This window comes from Salminus brasiliensis, chromosome 19, assembly GCF_030463535.1.
Source record: "Salminus brasiliensis chromosome 19, fSalBra1.hap2, whole genome shotgun sequence".
Lineage (NCBI taxonomy): Eukaryota > Metazoa > Chordata > Actinopteri > Characiformes > Bryconidae > Salminus > Salminus brasiliensis.
Genome location: NC_132896.1, coordinates 7,551,878 through 7,566,470, shown reverse-complemented (window position 1 = coordinate 7,566,470; position 14,593 = coordinate 7,551,878). Strand labels below are relative to the sequence as shown.

The 14,593-nt window shown below is 43.5% G+C and overlaps 1 protein-coding gene across 11 annotated transcripts in view; it reads right to left on the bottom strand.

The window, feature by feature from the left end:
- Positions 1–13,757, bottom strand: part of magi2b (membrane associated guanylate kinase, WW and PDZ domain containing 2b) — a 142,989-nt gene extending 129,232 nt beyond the window's left edge. For all 11 annotated transcript variants that reach the window (XM_072663942.1, XM_072663948.1, XM_072663943.1 and 8 more), the window contains exon 1: positions 13,262–13,757. In XM_072663942.1, the coding sequence (XP_072520043.1) occupies positions 13,262–13,559 (298 nt within the window). In that variant the 5' untranslated portion in view covers positions 13,560–13,757. The remainder of the gene's footprint in view (positions 1–13,261) is intronic.
- Between the last annotated feature and the right edge of the window lie 836 nt (positions 13,758–14,593).

Genomic DNA, 14,593 nt, shown 5'->3' with positions numbered 1-14,593 from the left:
TAACCACTGCCTTTATGCATTTCTCCCTGTTGCTGAGCAATTCTCAAACAAGCTAGACATCCTTAATTGAGGCGTGAGTCACTATCCCCAATATAAACATTAGCTTCTGTTACAGCACATTCAAAAGGAGGGAAAAATCATGGCTCATGAAAGTGTTGCATAATTGGATGACGTTAAGAAATCTGTGCTCATATGGTTTCATCACAGACTGTAAAACTGAATATGAGTTTGGTGATATCGGTCCACACTGACCACCTGCAGTTTTGATGAAAATATCCTCAGTGCAGCTGTAATTAGCTATTTTTCTGATTGCAGCGTCACCAGGATTCAAACATGCAATTACTTCAGGATAGGGCGACACCTCAGACAGCTGTGAGACAGCTGTTCCACTGAGGAACTCGGCTGAATCTCTCCTGTTCAGTGATGAAACTGAACCGCAGAAATGGAAAACAAAACCTCATTATGGTTAAAATATCAAAAACATGTAGAAGAGCATGAGAATAATTATGACGATAATGTTACGAATAATGAAATGTATGTAATGAATAATAATGACATAATAACAAAAAGGTTTTTGATGAATGAAATGTAAAGACATAGGTAATCTCCTACTGCTATAATATTTCAAGCATTAATAATATTAAGCATTAAGGTTTTACAATAGACTACATTCCCCTATTTCACCAAATTTTTGATTAAAATCATAATGATTTCATCTGCATGTAAAAAAAATACAGCGTATCGTAAAATTGTCCTCAAACATCAGTGATTTTTTTTTATATTTAGGGATGTAAGAAAATATCAACAAATATAGAACTATCGCAATATTATGTTTTGTGATACTGTATCGACAATAAACCCCAACCACTAGATGGCAGTGTTGTACTCTGTCTTCAGATCCCACTGTTCTGATAGCACCATGCTGCCTAATGCCAGGTGTGGGCTAGAGGGGTATAAAGCCCCCCAGCAGCATTGAGCTGTGGAGCAGTAGAAGAACTGTGTTTTCTGGAATGATGGTTGGTGCTCCATCCAGTACTTCTGGGTTTTGAGTTGAGGTGTTTGGGTTGGTAAACATCTACCATCCTGACCTCAGTAATGCAATCAAATCCTCACAGCAATGCTCCTCCAAAATCTACTAGAAAGCCTTCCTCCCTGGACAGCAGAGATAGTTCAGGCTTTAAAAAATCTATATGTCTGTTGTGTGTTTGGGGTCTGAACTGTACTGAGAGAAGGCCAAACGTCTTCTGAATTAATCGGTCAGCTCCCACAGCAGCGTCCCTTTCCCAGTTTCAAAGAAGTTCAAAGATGCAGAGGCTCTGCAGTAGAAGCTACTGAAATGTGGAATCTATTCCCGTAGCATCAAGAACAGAGTATTAATAGTGATAAATAAATAAATAAATAAATAAATAAATAAAGGCAAAGCCATGTGTATGAAAATCTCTGGCACATGCCCACTCCCCTCCTTGGCCTGCGTTTACTAGGATTACTGTCCGGCTGAGTGACAAGGCAGCGGCGGGGCGCGGTGGGGCGCGTGTGCGTGCCTCTCCACTAAAGTCTGCATTAAAGTAAATGAATCAAGCTCTTTCTGCATGACAATCTCGACTCCTAGCACTGAAGCAAATGAAGCAGCCTCTTATTGCATGACAAACGTTCAAAGCCAGATCCCAGAGGTCCGAGCGCAAAGACCGAGCGATCAAAGCCGACAGCCGGAGCTGCAGAAACGCACCAACGCCATTAACTTAAAGGTGACCTTCGCAGCAGATGACGAGCCGTGTTTTCCTACATAGCCTCAGAACACACAAACACAACTTACTGAATAATTAATCCCTCAACTGGCCTGCTTCTGCTGCTCGTGCTGGGGAAACTACTCAGGGGAGTGTCGACACAGTGAATACGTCCCAAACCCAAACCAGAGCTCTCACCAGCAATAACAAAATGCTGTTGTAATTTTGCATCAATTATTTCTCCCTCGCAGCTTACTGAAGATTAGGACTCTAAACTTCCAATCTGCTCGAAACTGGTGTTGGATCAACCACTCAGAATGTGATGATGCAGGAGAAGATTGCGAGAGGGAGGAAACGGTGAAACACTCAAACGGTGTTCTCTGGAATGATGGTGCTCCATCCAGTACTTTGGTATGGATTTCATTTCAATTAATGCAATCAAAGCCTCACAGCAATGCTCCAAAATTCCAAAATCCGAAAGCCTTCTTCCCTGGACAGCAGAGACAGTTACTCCAACAAAAACAGGATCAACTCTAATACCCTTGATTTCAGAAGAAATCATGAATGAGCAGGTGTCCCAATACTTTTGTCCAATTAGTGTGTCACTTGCAAACGTCGTCTGAGCCTTTTTAAGTTTAAGGGCGGTTACAGGGTGGGTTAGGCTGTGACTAAAATCGATACTGATCCCTATTCACATGCTGGGGCACTACTGAGCACGCCGGCCATCATTAAGTGTCCGAATCATTAAGAGGTATGCGATTGTGATTTTGAGGTCACTACAACCTCCCATAATGCACTGGTCATTTCTAATGAACAGTGTAGCGGACTACAGAGGATGAACATGGGCCAAAATGCTTTGTGTGAGAGACAGTGGAATGATAAGGATCTGATGACATTTGTAAGGGATGCACTATATGGACAGAAGTATTGGGACGTCTGCTTATTCATTGTGTTTTCCGAAGTCGAGGGAATTAAAAGAGTTGATCCCGCTCTTGTTGGAGTAGCTGTCTCTACAGTCCAGAGAAGAAGACTTTCTAGCAGATTTTTGAGCAAAATTGAAAGGAACCAAAGACGCAAACACAAGAAGGGACCTTGGCTGCATTCTCTGTGAGAGGCCCAGCCGTAAGCCATTGGGACTCCTTGAAGGCTCCTGTGATGTTGGCGAAACTTCACGAGAAGCACTGTACTTTTGTGCATGTGCGTCAGTTCAAGAGTAGGAATCCTACTTTGATCCAATACCATTGTGTGCTCGTGTGTGAGAGATCCCCCGCTCGGCCCTCCACCCTGCGCTGCTCTTGAGTAAACAGAGCAAGCTGCTGAAGGTGATGTGGGTGGATTTCAGCTGTTTTTCTGAGCTGGGTTACTCGCTGATGACAGGTCGAGGGCACCATGCTGGTTAGACAGGGTCTAGTCTTGCTGTGTGCTGTGATATGTGTATCATGTCTGTAGGTTACTCTGATTCTGAGTGAATGGCCCCTGGGAGTTGCCCCAATTATCCGTAACCACCGATTTTGTTAGTATCAGGACCGATATCTGACCCTAGTATCAGATCGGAGCATCCCTATTTAAGAGCGTGAACATTTATGTTGGACATAAGTTACAGATAAAAAAGGAAGTATTAACAGCCTAAAATAATATACAGGCCACTTTACCTGCTGTGTAAAAGTAGATTTAGTCTACTAGAGAGAATGTGGAGAACATAGGATGTTAGACTGAAAGGAGGAGAGGGCCTTCGGGCATGTTCCTCCTCCCAAAACTCAAAAAACTCAAAACAAAAAATGAATATCTCCACTTTGTCAGCAGAAGAGCTGTTTTATTCTCCTGATGTTGAAATGAGTTATTGTGTGTCCAGGCTTGATGGAAATTAAAAACATCCATTAAATTTTTTGCCGTGTTTTTGTCATGTCTGACAGAATTTTGACAAAGAACACATTGTCAGCTGAACTTAATTGTCCTAAATTACGCAACTATTTAAAGAGGCTGCTGTCAACTTCACTGTAAATATTAAATCTCTGTAATAATGCCCAGGGCTGTGCTGACTGACAGCGGTACACAGCGTTCACAACCCCGCAGCAGCAAGTTTCCCCCTGTTTTATTAACCTGCTTTCTGTCAGAGGTCAAACTTAGAATCTGTGAGAGATCAGATTACAGAGGTACAGTTACATTTAACTGGAAGTGACCACGCTAACCTGTGGTGGTGGGGATTGTGTTGCTGGTCAACTGAAGTAGGAATCAGGTTAGTCGTGCAAACACTGCTGTGACTTCTTGTTTTTATACTTTCAGGACTCACCTGGCATCACAGCTTCCAATACTGCTCCACCCCATTTCCATGCAGTGGAAACACAAAAGGGCCAAAAAAAGGGCTTAACTGAGGTGACCCTTTATATATATTTATATACATACATACATACATACACACACACACACACACACACACACACACACACACACACACACACACTGCTACACACTGTTACATCGACTAACACACTGCTAACTACACTGACCACATTCTGCTTAGTGATGGGGGGGGGGGGGGTCAGTTATGCCATGGATGGTTGTAGCATGACTGGGACTTAAACCAGCGATGTCCCAGTGGATAAGAAGCACTGCAGCACATTTGAAAAATGCATGTTATAGTTACAGATGCAGCAGTACTGAATCTTCAACCACTTGGGGGCGCACTAGCCAGGTTTGGAGGAACAAGCGTGTCATTTATCACACTCTTGCTGCTTTTTCTGCTGGGATGAATGAGCCCAACCCAGCAGTCTCAGCCCTGAGAAGTGTCTTACGCCTGATTGGCTAAGTATATTAACATTTGAGTCACATGACTAACATTAGTTCCAGCTTTACATTCTTGGCTGAATTGCCCTTCGCAAACTTATCCTGTTGATTGCAATCAGTCTCTCCTCTTACTCATGTAGGCAACTTATACTCATCACACCAACGGAAAGCAACGCCTGTCAGACTGATAGCCCCTTTAGAGATTGGGCCAGTGCTTGCAGCCAAGGTCCAGTTGTCCTGAACCAAATTGCTGCTTATGAAATCCTGCCATGGACCTATTCTGCTGATTAGGTCTGCACTTGGTGAGATCCCTCACAGGCCTGGCTGGATGTTGGACAACCTTTCAAGGAACCTGGTCAATTATTAAAATAGTGCTTTCCAGACATATTAGGTGCTCTATATATATATATATATATATATATATATATATATATATATATATATATATATATATATATATATATATATACATACTCATCCGAACCATGAGAAATAGAGCTGAATTGAGCCACTAGGCCTAGGTGATGTAATTGGATATTGATTGACGAGTAACTCCATGACAGTGCTTCAAAGGCAGTAATCATTGTGCACAGGCTTGCAAAATAATATCGAGTAATGTGTGCCTAGAATGCAGGTTTAAGCTGCAGTGAGCCATGTGTGTTTGTGGGGCTTATGAGAGTCATTTTACCCTCTTTTACAGATTTTTTATTAAATTATATATATATATATATATATATATATATATATATATATATATATATATATATATATATATATAGGTCCCTAACAAAGCAAAAGATGCCCAAATGACTGTCCTCTTAACTCAAAACAGATGCCTCAATATGCCTTCAATACATAAATGGGTGGTGAGACTGCAACTTAAATGGTACTGGAGAAACCAGAGAAAAGGCAGAACATTTTGAAAAAGTGTGGAAACCACAGTTAGTTCCTATTTTGACATTTTCTAAAGAAAAAATATATATAATATATATATATATATATAATATATATACAGTGAGTCCAAGAAGTATTTGATCCCTTGCTGATTTTCTTTGTTTGCCCACTAATAAAGACACTATCCTTCTGCACTTTTAATGGTAGATATATTCTAACATGGAGAGACAGAATATCAAGACAAAAATCCAGAATATAATTTTAAAGAATATATTTTAATTAATTTGTATTTCAATGAGGAAAATAAGTATTTGATCCCTCTTGCCAAACACACTCAATACTTAGTGGCAAAGCCTTTGTTTGCAAGCACAGCGGTGAGACGTTTGTTGTAGTTAACCACAAGTTTAGCACACACACCAGGGGGAATTTTGGCCCACTCTTCTTTGCAGATCCTCTCTAAATCATGAAGGTTGGTGGGCTGTCGCTTGGCAACTCTGACCTTCAGCTCCCTCCATAGATTTTCGATCGGATTGAGGTCTGGCGACTGGCTGGGCCACTCCATGACCTTAATGTGATTTTTCTTGAGCCAATCCTTTGTTGCCTTTGCTGTATGTTTAGGGTCGTTATCATGTTGGAAGACCCAACCACGGCCCATTTTCAGATCCCTGGCAGAGGGGAGGAGGTTGTCCCTCAGGATTGTGCGGTACATGGCTCCATCCATCTTCCCAGTGATGCGGTGAAGTAGCCCTGTACCCTTGGCAGAGAAACACCCCCAAAACATTATGCTTCCACCTCCATGCTTGACGGTGGGCACAGTGTTCTTGGGGTCATAGGCAGCATTTTTCTTCCTCCACACATGGCGGGTGGAGTTGAGGCCAAAAAGTTCAATTTTGGTCTCGTCTGACCACAAAACCTTCTCCCAATAACTTGGTTCATCTTTCAAATGATCATTGGCATACTTGAGGCGCGCCTCCACATGTGCTCTCTTCAGCAGGGGTACCTTTCGGGCACTGCAGGATGTGAATCCATTGTTGCGCAAAGTGTTGCCAATTGTTTCCTTGCAAACTGTGGTCCCAGCTGCCTTCAGGTCATTTGCTAACTCCTGCCGAGTGGTTGCAGGACGATTTCTGACTGTTCTCAGCATCATTGCCACCCCACGAGGCGAAATCTTCTTTGGAGCACCGGGCCGAGGTCTGTTGATTGTCATGTTATACTCTTTAAACTTTCTGATAATTGCACCAATAGTTGTTACTTTCACATCCAACACCTTACTAATCTTTTTGTAGCCCATTCCAGCTTTGTGAAGGTCAACAATTCTGACTCTGAGGTCCTGTGACAGCTCTTTGGTTTTACCCATGTTGGAGACTTGAAATCTGTGTGATCTGTCTGATTCTGTGGACAGGTGTTTTTCACACAAGTGATTAGTGAGAACAGGTGGCTTCAGGTCAGGTAACAAGTTGATTGGGAGTGTCTAACTGGTCTGTAAAAGCCAGAACTGCTAATGAATACTAAGGGATCAAATACTTATTTCACTCCATGAAATACAAATCAATTAATATATATTCCTTAGATTTATTTTCTGGATTTTCTTTTTAATATTCTGTCTCTCCATGTAAGAATACATCTACCATTAAAAGTATAGAATGATCATGTCTTTATTAGTGGGCCAACGAAGAAAATCAGCAAGGGATCAAATACTTCTTGGACTCACTGTATATATATATATATATATATATATATATATATATATATATATAGACACAATTAAAATCATGGCTAACACAATCGTTACATGTCTTACTAGATATTGTTATTGTGAATGTTTGTCTGTGTGAAATATGGCTTGGTCTCATAGATCATTTAAACTTTTGTTAAATTAAGGTCCCTAAAGCTGTAGGGATGTAAGAAAATATTGATATATCGAAGTATCATGATATGTTTTGCAATACTGTATTGATTCTCAAAAACACAGTACTGAATTTTAATAAATAATTACATGTAGAGATTGGTGTCAGACAGTGGTTCTTTTAGTGTTGTGTTTTAACCACGCTAGATAGCAGTGTTGGACTGTGTGTTCAGATCCCACTGTTCTGATTGGATAAAAAGCTGCCTTTTCTTTATTTATACAATGAGTTTTCCTAAAATTTAATTGATAAAATATATTGAATCATAATTCCTGTATCGCATGGTTCTGGCCAATCACTCCTAGTCAGTTCAGTCTATGCAGCACCAACATAGCATCCCCCAACATCCCTCCCAAACAATCCACAGTATACCTCCCAATATTCAAAGTTGAACTAGGGGAGTTATGATCTAGTAGTTTCAGATATTTTATAATAATATCATACTACATACTTTTAGATATCAACCAGGCTGTTATTTACGTTATTTTTCATAACCCCTGTATATTGTCTCAACAGGTTCTTGCCAATACACCGCCCTAGAACAATACGAGGCTTTAAAAGTAGTGAGGACATGGCCTTAGCATCCCCGCTCTAATTCACAACCGTCCACAACTGTTTAAACCCACTGATCTGGGGCTCCAACGGTGGTCAAGTGGGCTAAGGCACTGCCACCATGATCCGAGGATTGCTGGTTTGAATCTTGGGTCATGCTGCTCGCCTTCCGCAGCCAGAGTCAGAGAAAGCACAATTGGCCTTGCTCTTTCAGGAGTGGGTTGGGTTTCCTCCAAGAGCATTTCCTGTCTGCCTAGTGATAATGCATCAGCGGCAGTTTGATCAGATCGCATGTATCAGAGAAGACGTGCTAGTATTCCCTCTCCTAGTGTTGGGATCAGAGGGGAAAAATAAAAACACTGAACGTCAGAGGTTTTCTCCCTCCCCTGATTTGCGCTGTGTGGAGACCACGTATGGATTTCAGGAGGATCATTGCTTGAACGCAGCCAGTGTCGGTACGCTTCTCGCTCACAAATATGTCAGCATGGTCCTCCTCGCTTTTCTCTGTCTGTATCAAATCAGCTCAAATCAGCTCCTACTGTCTCTAACACAGCGTCCGCATTCACACACCAGAGGCAAGCGATGAGCGCAGGGTTTGGAGGAGGGGGGTCAAATTTCATACAGAGGAGGTTAACAGCATAGATAAAGAAATAACTACAACAGAACCACTGCTATGGACTACAAGGAGTTCTCCGGCGCACGTTTTGATATTAATACATTCTCAATTGTCCAAGCTGGACCTGAATGAGGCCTTTTAGAGTCATCGCTGCCATTTGGCAGACTTACCATGCCTATCAAACGGGGTTACAATTGCAAGAAGATTGCTGTGATTGGAACTGTCCATGTGTTCTGCTGGAGCAGTGTGAGCAGCAAGCGATTCAGTTCAAACCGAACTGAGCGTTAAAAGATGAAGATACTGCAAAATATATGGCAATAAAGCTCTAATTAAAAGATTAGAAAATGAAAAATGAAAACGTCAAACATCTCTGAGGACGATTTGTCATAGCGGAGCATAACAATCTCAGATATCATGGGACAAATACATTTCAAAGCAAGACATTTTTCGACCCTCCAGCTGTGAGGATCTGATAAGTGACACTCAATTTACTAATCTGTTCATACAAACGAAATGTATTACATAACCAAATGACAATTACAATTAGATGAGAAAGCGCAGTGGGAAAGAAGGAGAACCTACACGGAGAACGATGCTCTAAATTAGGGAGAGCATCACAGTGACCAAAACAAACGCCCACTGCTGTGAAGACCTGTGGATTGTTAGAAAACAAGGAAAGGGTCTTACCAGCTGTTTACCATCTGATTCCTAATCCCCTCCCAGACTCATGGATCTACAGCCTTTATTCTGAAGGCCTCAGAGAGCTCTTTGGACCTGGCCATGGTGATACCGCTCACCAATCTACATGTCCATGACAGCATGGACACCGCAGTTCCATTCCCTTTGCTTTATATAAAGAACAGTCCACCATGTGGTCATATTTCGCCTATTCATTTGGTAGGCCCACCCCCTTCTCTTAGACTTAGCGTATCTCAGACCATCTTCATTGAGCTTCCAGCGCAGAAGCAGAGCAGAGCAGAGAGATTTCCAGTTTGTCCAGTAAGTGGAATGCTTTAACAGTAAAAGTGCAGCTCATATAAGGTCCACTACAACTCAGCACCTCCATGTAATGAACAGGAAGGGGGTCATTTTCCTCACTGCTTTTAGACTTAATCCTTAGGACCCTCCTCATTCACATATAAGGCTTCCAACACTAGGAGAACTGACACATGCCCCCTCCGACAAATGCACAACCAACTACCATCTCTTATCGCTCTTCTGGCAATGTAATCTCCAGGCACCTAACAACGTCGAAGGAAAGCATTGGATACCTAGCTTTTCCCAGATGTGGGAAAGGAGAGGGCCATCTACCTCCCCCCCCCCCCCCCCCCCCGGAAAGAAAAAGGTCAATTGTGCTCTCTCAGGCTCTTGCTGAAAATGGCAGACCTGGAATTGGACCCAGCGTTCCTCATTGTGGCAGTGCTTTAGTCCGCTGGACCACTTTAAGCCCTACAGTCATTGGATTTAAAAAAGACAGGCTGCTCCAATATCCTCTCTAGTGACACTCTAATCATCTGCAGCTGATGTGCTGCACCTGCTTCTAATTTTAGACACTTTAAGTAGTAATAAAGAGAACTGTTTTTTCTATTAATTACATTTTACAAATGATTTCTCTTTAGTTGGGTGTGTTTAGTTATATTACCTCTGTCTCTCAAATGTTGTTTAAATGTAGATCAAATGTCCAGATGTTTGAATATGGTAAAAAAAAAAAATGGGGTGTGCTAATTTTTTCACATGACTGTATATTTGGGACAATAAAGACATGTCACAATCAATATGGAAATACGTCAATTATAAACTGAGAACATTTACATTTATCAGAACTGGGTCATTATGACAAGTGTGGCATCTAGCTGTCTGTAAGCACCAAGCCACAAGAGTGAGTCCTGGTCAGGTGTCAACAACCCATGCACACCAACGACACAGCAGTCTGCCCCCATTACATCAATGCCTGATCACTTACAGTACCGTGCGGGAACGGACTAGTTTGACGTGTAAGAATGTCTATATTAGGCCCACAGAACAGCGCTCTAACAAGTCCTGATTTTCACACTGCCAGCCAACAGCTTTTTCAGTTGCCACCCCAGATTCCTTTCTGTGCATAGCAAGGGGTTTACACCCAGACAAGACTTTATTTATTTAAATAAACCAACTAGTTCACATATCAGAGCTGTCATACCCCAGTCAGAGTTAACTGCTTCCATTTATTAGTGGTCATTGCACATTATTAATGTTTTGTACCATTTTTAAGTGACACAATAGGAGCATCATGCAAACATTTCAGACCTTCTATTAGCTTGTCAGGGCTGCGGCTTATTCATGGTCAATGGTAGGAAAGGCCAGGTGACGCCAATTTTAAACCTTTATAAAAAACGTGTGGCTGTGTCCTGAATGCCAACTAACAAAGTTCTTATCGGCGAGTCAGTTTACCCAGCAGCCATCTTTGCAACGCCGCCAGGCAGTTATTTCCAGTCATACGAGACCAGCCTTTTATCTCTAAGAATGGAAAGAGACCAAAATACTGGAAACTGAAGGTCAGATTTCACAGTTTTAAACTCATTCTTTAAATCACTGATTAAAAAGCTTCATGTAGCGTTCTGCTCAATATTGCATCCACATCACATCCTTCTGGCTAGACCACTGAGGGGGGGGGGGGGGGGGGTCGCTGCATAACCAGGAAGCTGATTGACTCATGGCTCAACATGGCGTTTGTAAACAGTCGCCATGTTAAGAGGTATGAGAACAAGAACTAGTGGCCGGTCTCCTCGTATATACAGTTTCTGGTACTACACGCTAATACTATAAGCTACGGACTATGTACTAAGCTTAACAGTTAGTATTAGTAATTAGTACACAATCCCAACATTTAACAGCCACAGGTTTCTTGAGGCACTTTTTAGCACTCAGACACTTAGTTTATTAATAGTTGATGCCCACAAAGCAGGAGGAGGTTATAAGACAGCAGGTGGCTTTCGGGTAGACGGTTCCTTGGTTCATAATGTAATTAAGAAACAGCAGTTAACAGGTCTGGAGAACTAAGCAATTTCCTGCAGGACTGCAAAAGACTCTGGAGTGGTGGTGCACTATTCCACTGCGCAGCAACACCTGCACAAATATGACCGTCATGGAAGAAAACCTGCCCTGTGTCCTCGCCACAAACTCCAGCATCAGAAGTCTTTAAAGGAACACCTAAACAAGCCCTGCTGTACTTTGGAGACACGTCCTGTGAACTGATTTAAAATCAGAGCTTTTTGACCTCAATGACCAAAGAGGGGAAAAAGGCTGCAGAAACTCTTGAAAAGCAAACCTCTCCAACTGTTAGGTATGGAGGTGGATGTATCGTGCTTTGGGCTTGTGCTGCAGCCTCACTTTTTGTAGGCCTATATCGACAAAGACAACCACGTTCACCGTTTGTGTTGAACACAGGTGGATGCCCTTTTCCCCATCCGTGCCCAGATAGCAGTGAGGGTTAAGGGCCTTGCTCAGTGGCCCAACACAGGCAGCTTGGCAAATCTGGGTATCAAACCCACAACCCTACAACAATAACCCAGTGCTCTAAGCACAGAGCCACCAGTACCCTAATAAATAAATGAATTAATAAAATAATAATAATAATAATAATAATAATAATAATCAGAGGAGAGCACAAACGCAGTCCCCCGCTTTCAGAAAAGATGCGGTCCAGATTCCCACATATGGAATTTGCAGGGGTCAGCACAACTGAAGGGAACCCAGTGCGAACCAACGTTGTGATCATGGCATCACCTCAGGTAAGTAAAGTGCAGTGTCTAGAGGTGTAGCGTTGCCCAAGGACTCGTAGCGTGGTGCGTTTCCCAGCAGGGGATTCGAACCCTAGTGTGTGATAGAGAGGGCAGTGGTGTTACCCACTACACTACACAAAAAAATTACTCATACCATCTTTTTACGTCCATGCCATGTCTGTGTCTGCGCGTGTGTGTGTGTGTGTGAGTGTGTGTGTTGTGGACTGTGTATTGTGCAGGCATCTGAAATGCATTTACTTACACAAACAGCAGGGAATGCTCTCTGCCTCGGTGCTCTCAAAGAACTTGGCCTGGAGCTCGAGTGCGCTTCAAAACAAGGTGAAATATTGCTCAGCATCACACACACACACACACAGCCGCCCCCCTCTGCGAGGCTCCAGGTGTGTATGTGTGTGTTTGAGTGCTGATGAAGCCACTCCTCTCCCATCCTTACATCCCTACTGTCCTCACACACACTCACAGAGCTTTGTGTTCTTCACAGACTGCCAGAGGCATGCAGTTTCAGCAGCTCAGTGCCAACCAGCCCACAACACAGCCTGGATAACACACACACACACACACACAGAGCACAGACGGAACGTGTGTGTGTGTGTGTGTGTGTGTGTGTGTGTGTGTGTAGGGGGAAACCTGGGCTGCAAAATTCATTAAGGCTGTTAGATAAGCGCGAGCTGGACTGGTGCTGACACAAACGAAAATGCGCGAGACTGACACCAGCAGCTCCACCTACTGTACCAGTGACACACTGGAACCCACTGGAACCCACAGCAGAACGGGTTCTGTGCGTAAACACATCCCATAATAATAGCCTATTCGCACAGCAGCTATGGCCGAGCCAGCCGTGCACACGGAGCACGGGAATGTGCACACACACACACACACTCACACACACACACACACAGACACAGACCGGGGCGGGCGCGGGCGCGCGCGCGCAGCCCCTGATGTTTACGCCGTATACCCGTTAGCCTAGAGCTGCTCGCAGCAGAGACTGCCAGGCTGCCTCACCTTGTTTCACACACTTGAGCCTGAACGGGTCCTTGCAGTGCTTGATGACGGCCAGCACGTCCCTCGTGGTGAGCCCCGCCACCGGCGTGTCGTTGACCTCCAGCAGCAGCTCGTCCTGGGCCAGCTTACCGCTCTGGAGGGCCACCTTGCCCTGCCTCACCTCCCCGAAATAGGGGAAGTTGCCGTTCTCGGCGCCGCCTTTCAGCTCGAACCCCAGCTCGCCCTCCTTGTTCCTGGTGAGCACAGCTTCGTGGACTTTGTTCGTCCAGTGGTTCTTCTTCTTCAGGCTCTTGGACATCGCTGACTGAGGGCGCTTAGCCTACCAACGTGTGTGTGCCGGCTGGCCCTTCATCCCTGCCTGCCTGCCTGCCTGCCTGCCTGCGTGGTGCTGCTCGCCGCTCACGCCAGCGCTGGCCGCTCTGAACGCCAGGATAGCAGCGCATGCAGCTGCAGCAGCAGCACGGTTCACTGGGAGCTGCAGCGCTGCGCAGCCCGTTTGGGGTTTTTTTTTCCTCACCCGTTTTCCGACAAGTCCCGCCCCCTGCGTCTGGACTGGCTGGTGGTATATCATTTCCTACGCCGGGATTGGTTAGCACGGTCCCGAATCCTGCGCTGTGGTTGGGCCAGAATTCTGCATTTTGGCCGGGGATTGGCTGTAGCGCTGTAGACGCTAGGATTGGTTAATCGTGTCTCATATCCTGCTCTCCTATTGGTTGGATTGGGTGATGGAATTGTTAGTGTAGTTATGAACTGTAGATGTATTGAATTATTATTATTATTATTATTATTATTTATATTAATGTACTATAATGTTAGTGTTCGTTTTAGTTTTTATCTGATCTTGTTTTTGCTATTTCACTGCTTTTGTGCTGCTGTAATATGTGGCTTTCCAGCTGGGATCCATTAATAAAGTGTAAACTCAGATGTTTTGATCTAGAGTTGTGTTTTTGTTGTTTGTTTGTTTGTTTGTTTGTTTTCCAAGCACCTGGTAACAAGGTGAGCAAACCTCCAATATGGTGGAAATAAGTGACAGATTTTGCATACTCATACACCTAAGTCTAATTAATACCATAGACTTCCGACGAAGCTGGAATTGGACAAGCAGGTCTCTACATACTTGTGGACATGCCAGATTAAAAGGCAGTTATCATAAAAGCATTGTTAACATGAATGATTTATAACTGTGTAATAATCCTCCCTTCACATATCAATGCATGAAAGTGACAAAGATGACTGCTAAACAGTAGACCCAGGCAATGATGAGGATTCATGGCCATAACAACATCCATATAATTGTTCTTAGGTCTTCCTTAACTGCGACTCTAGCTGCAG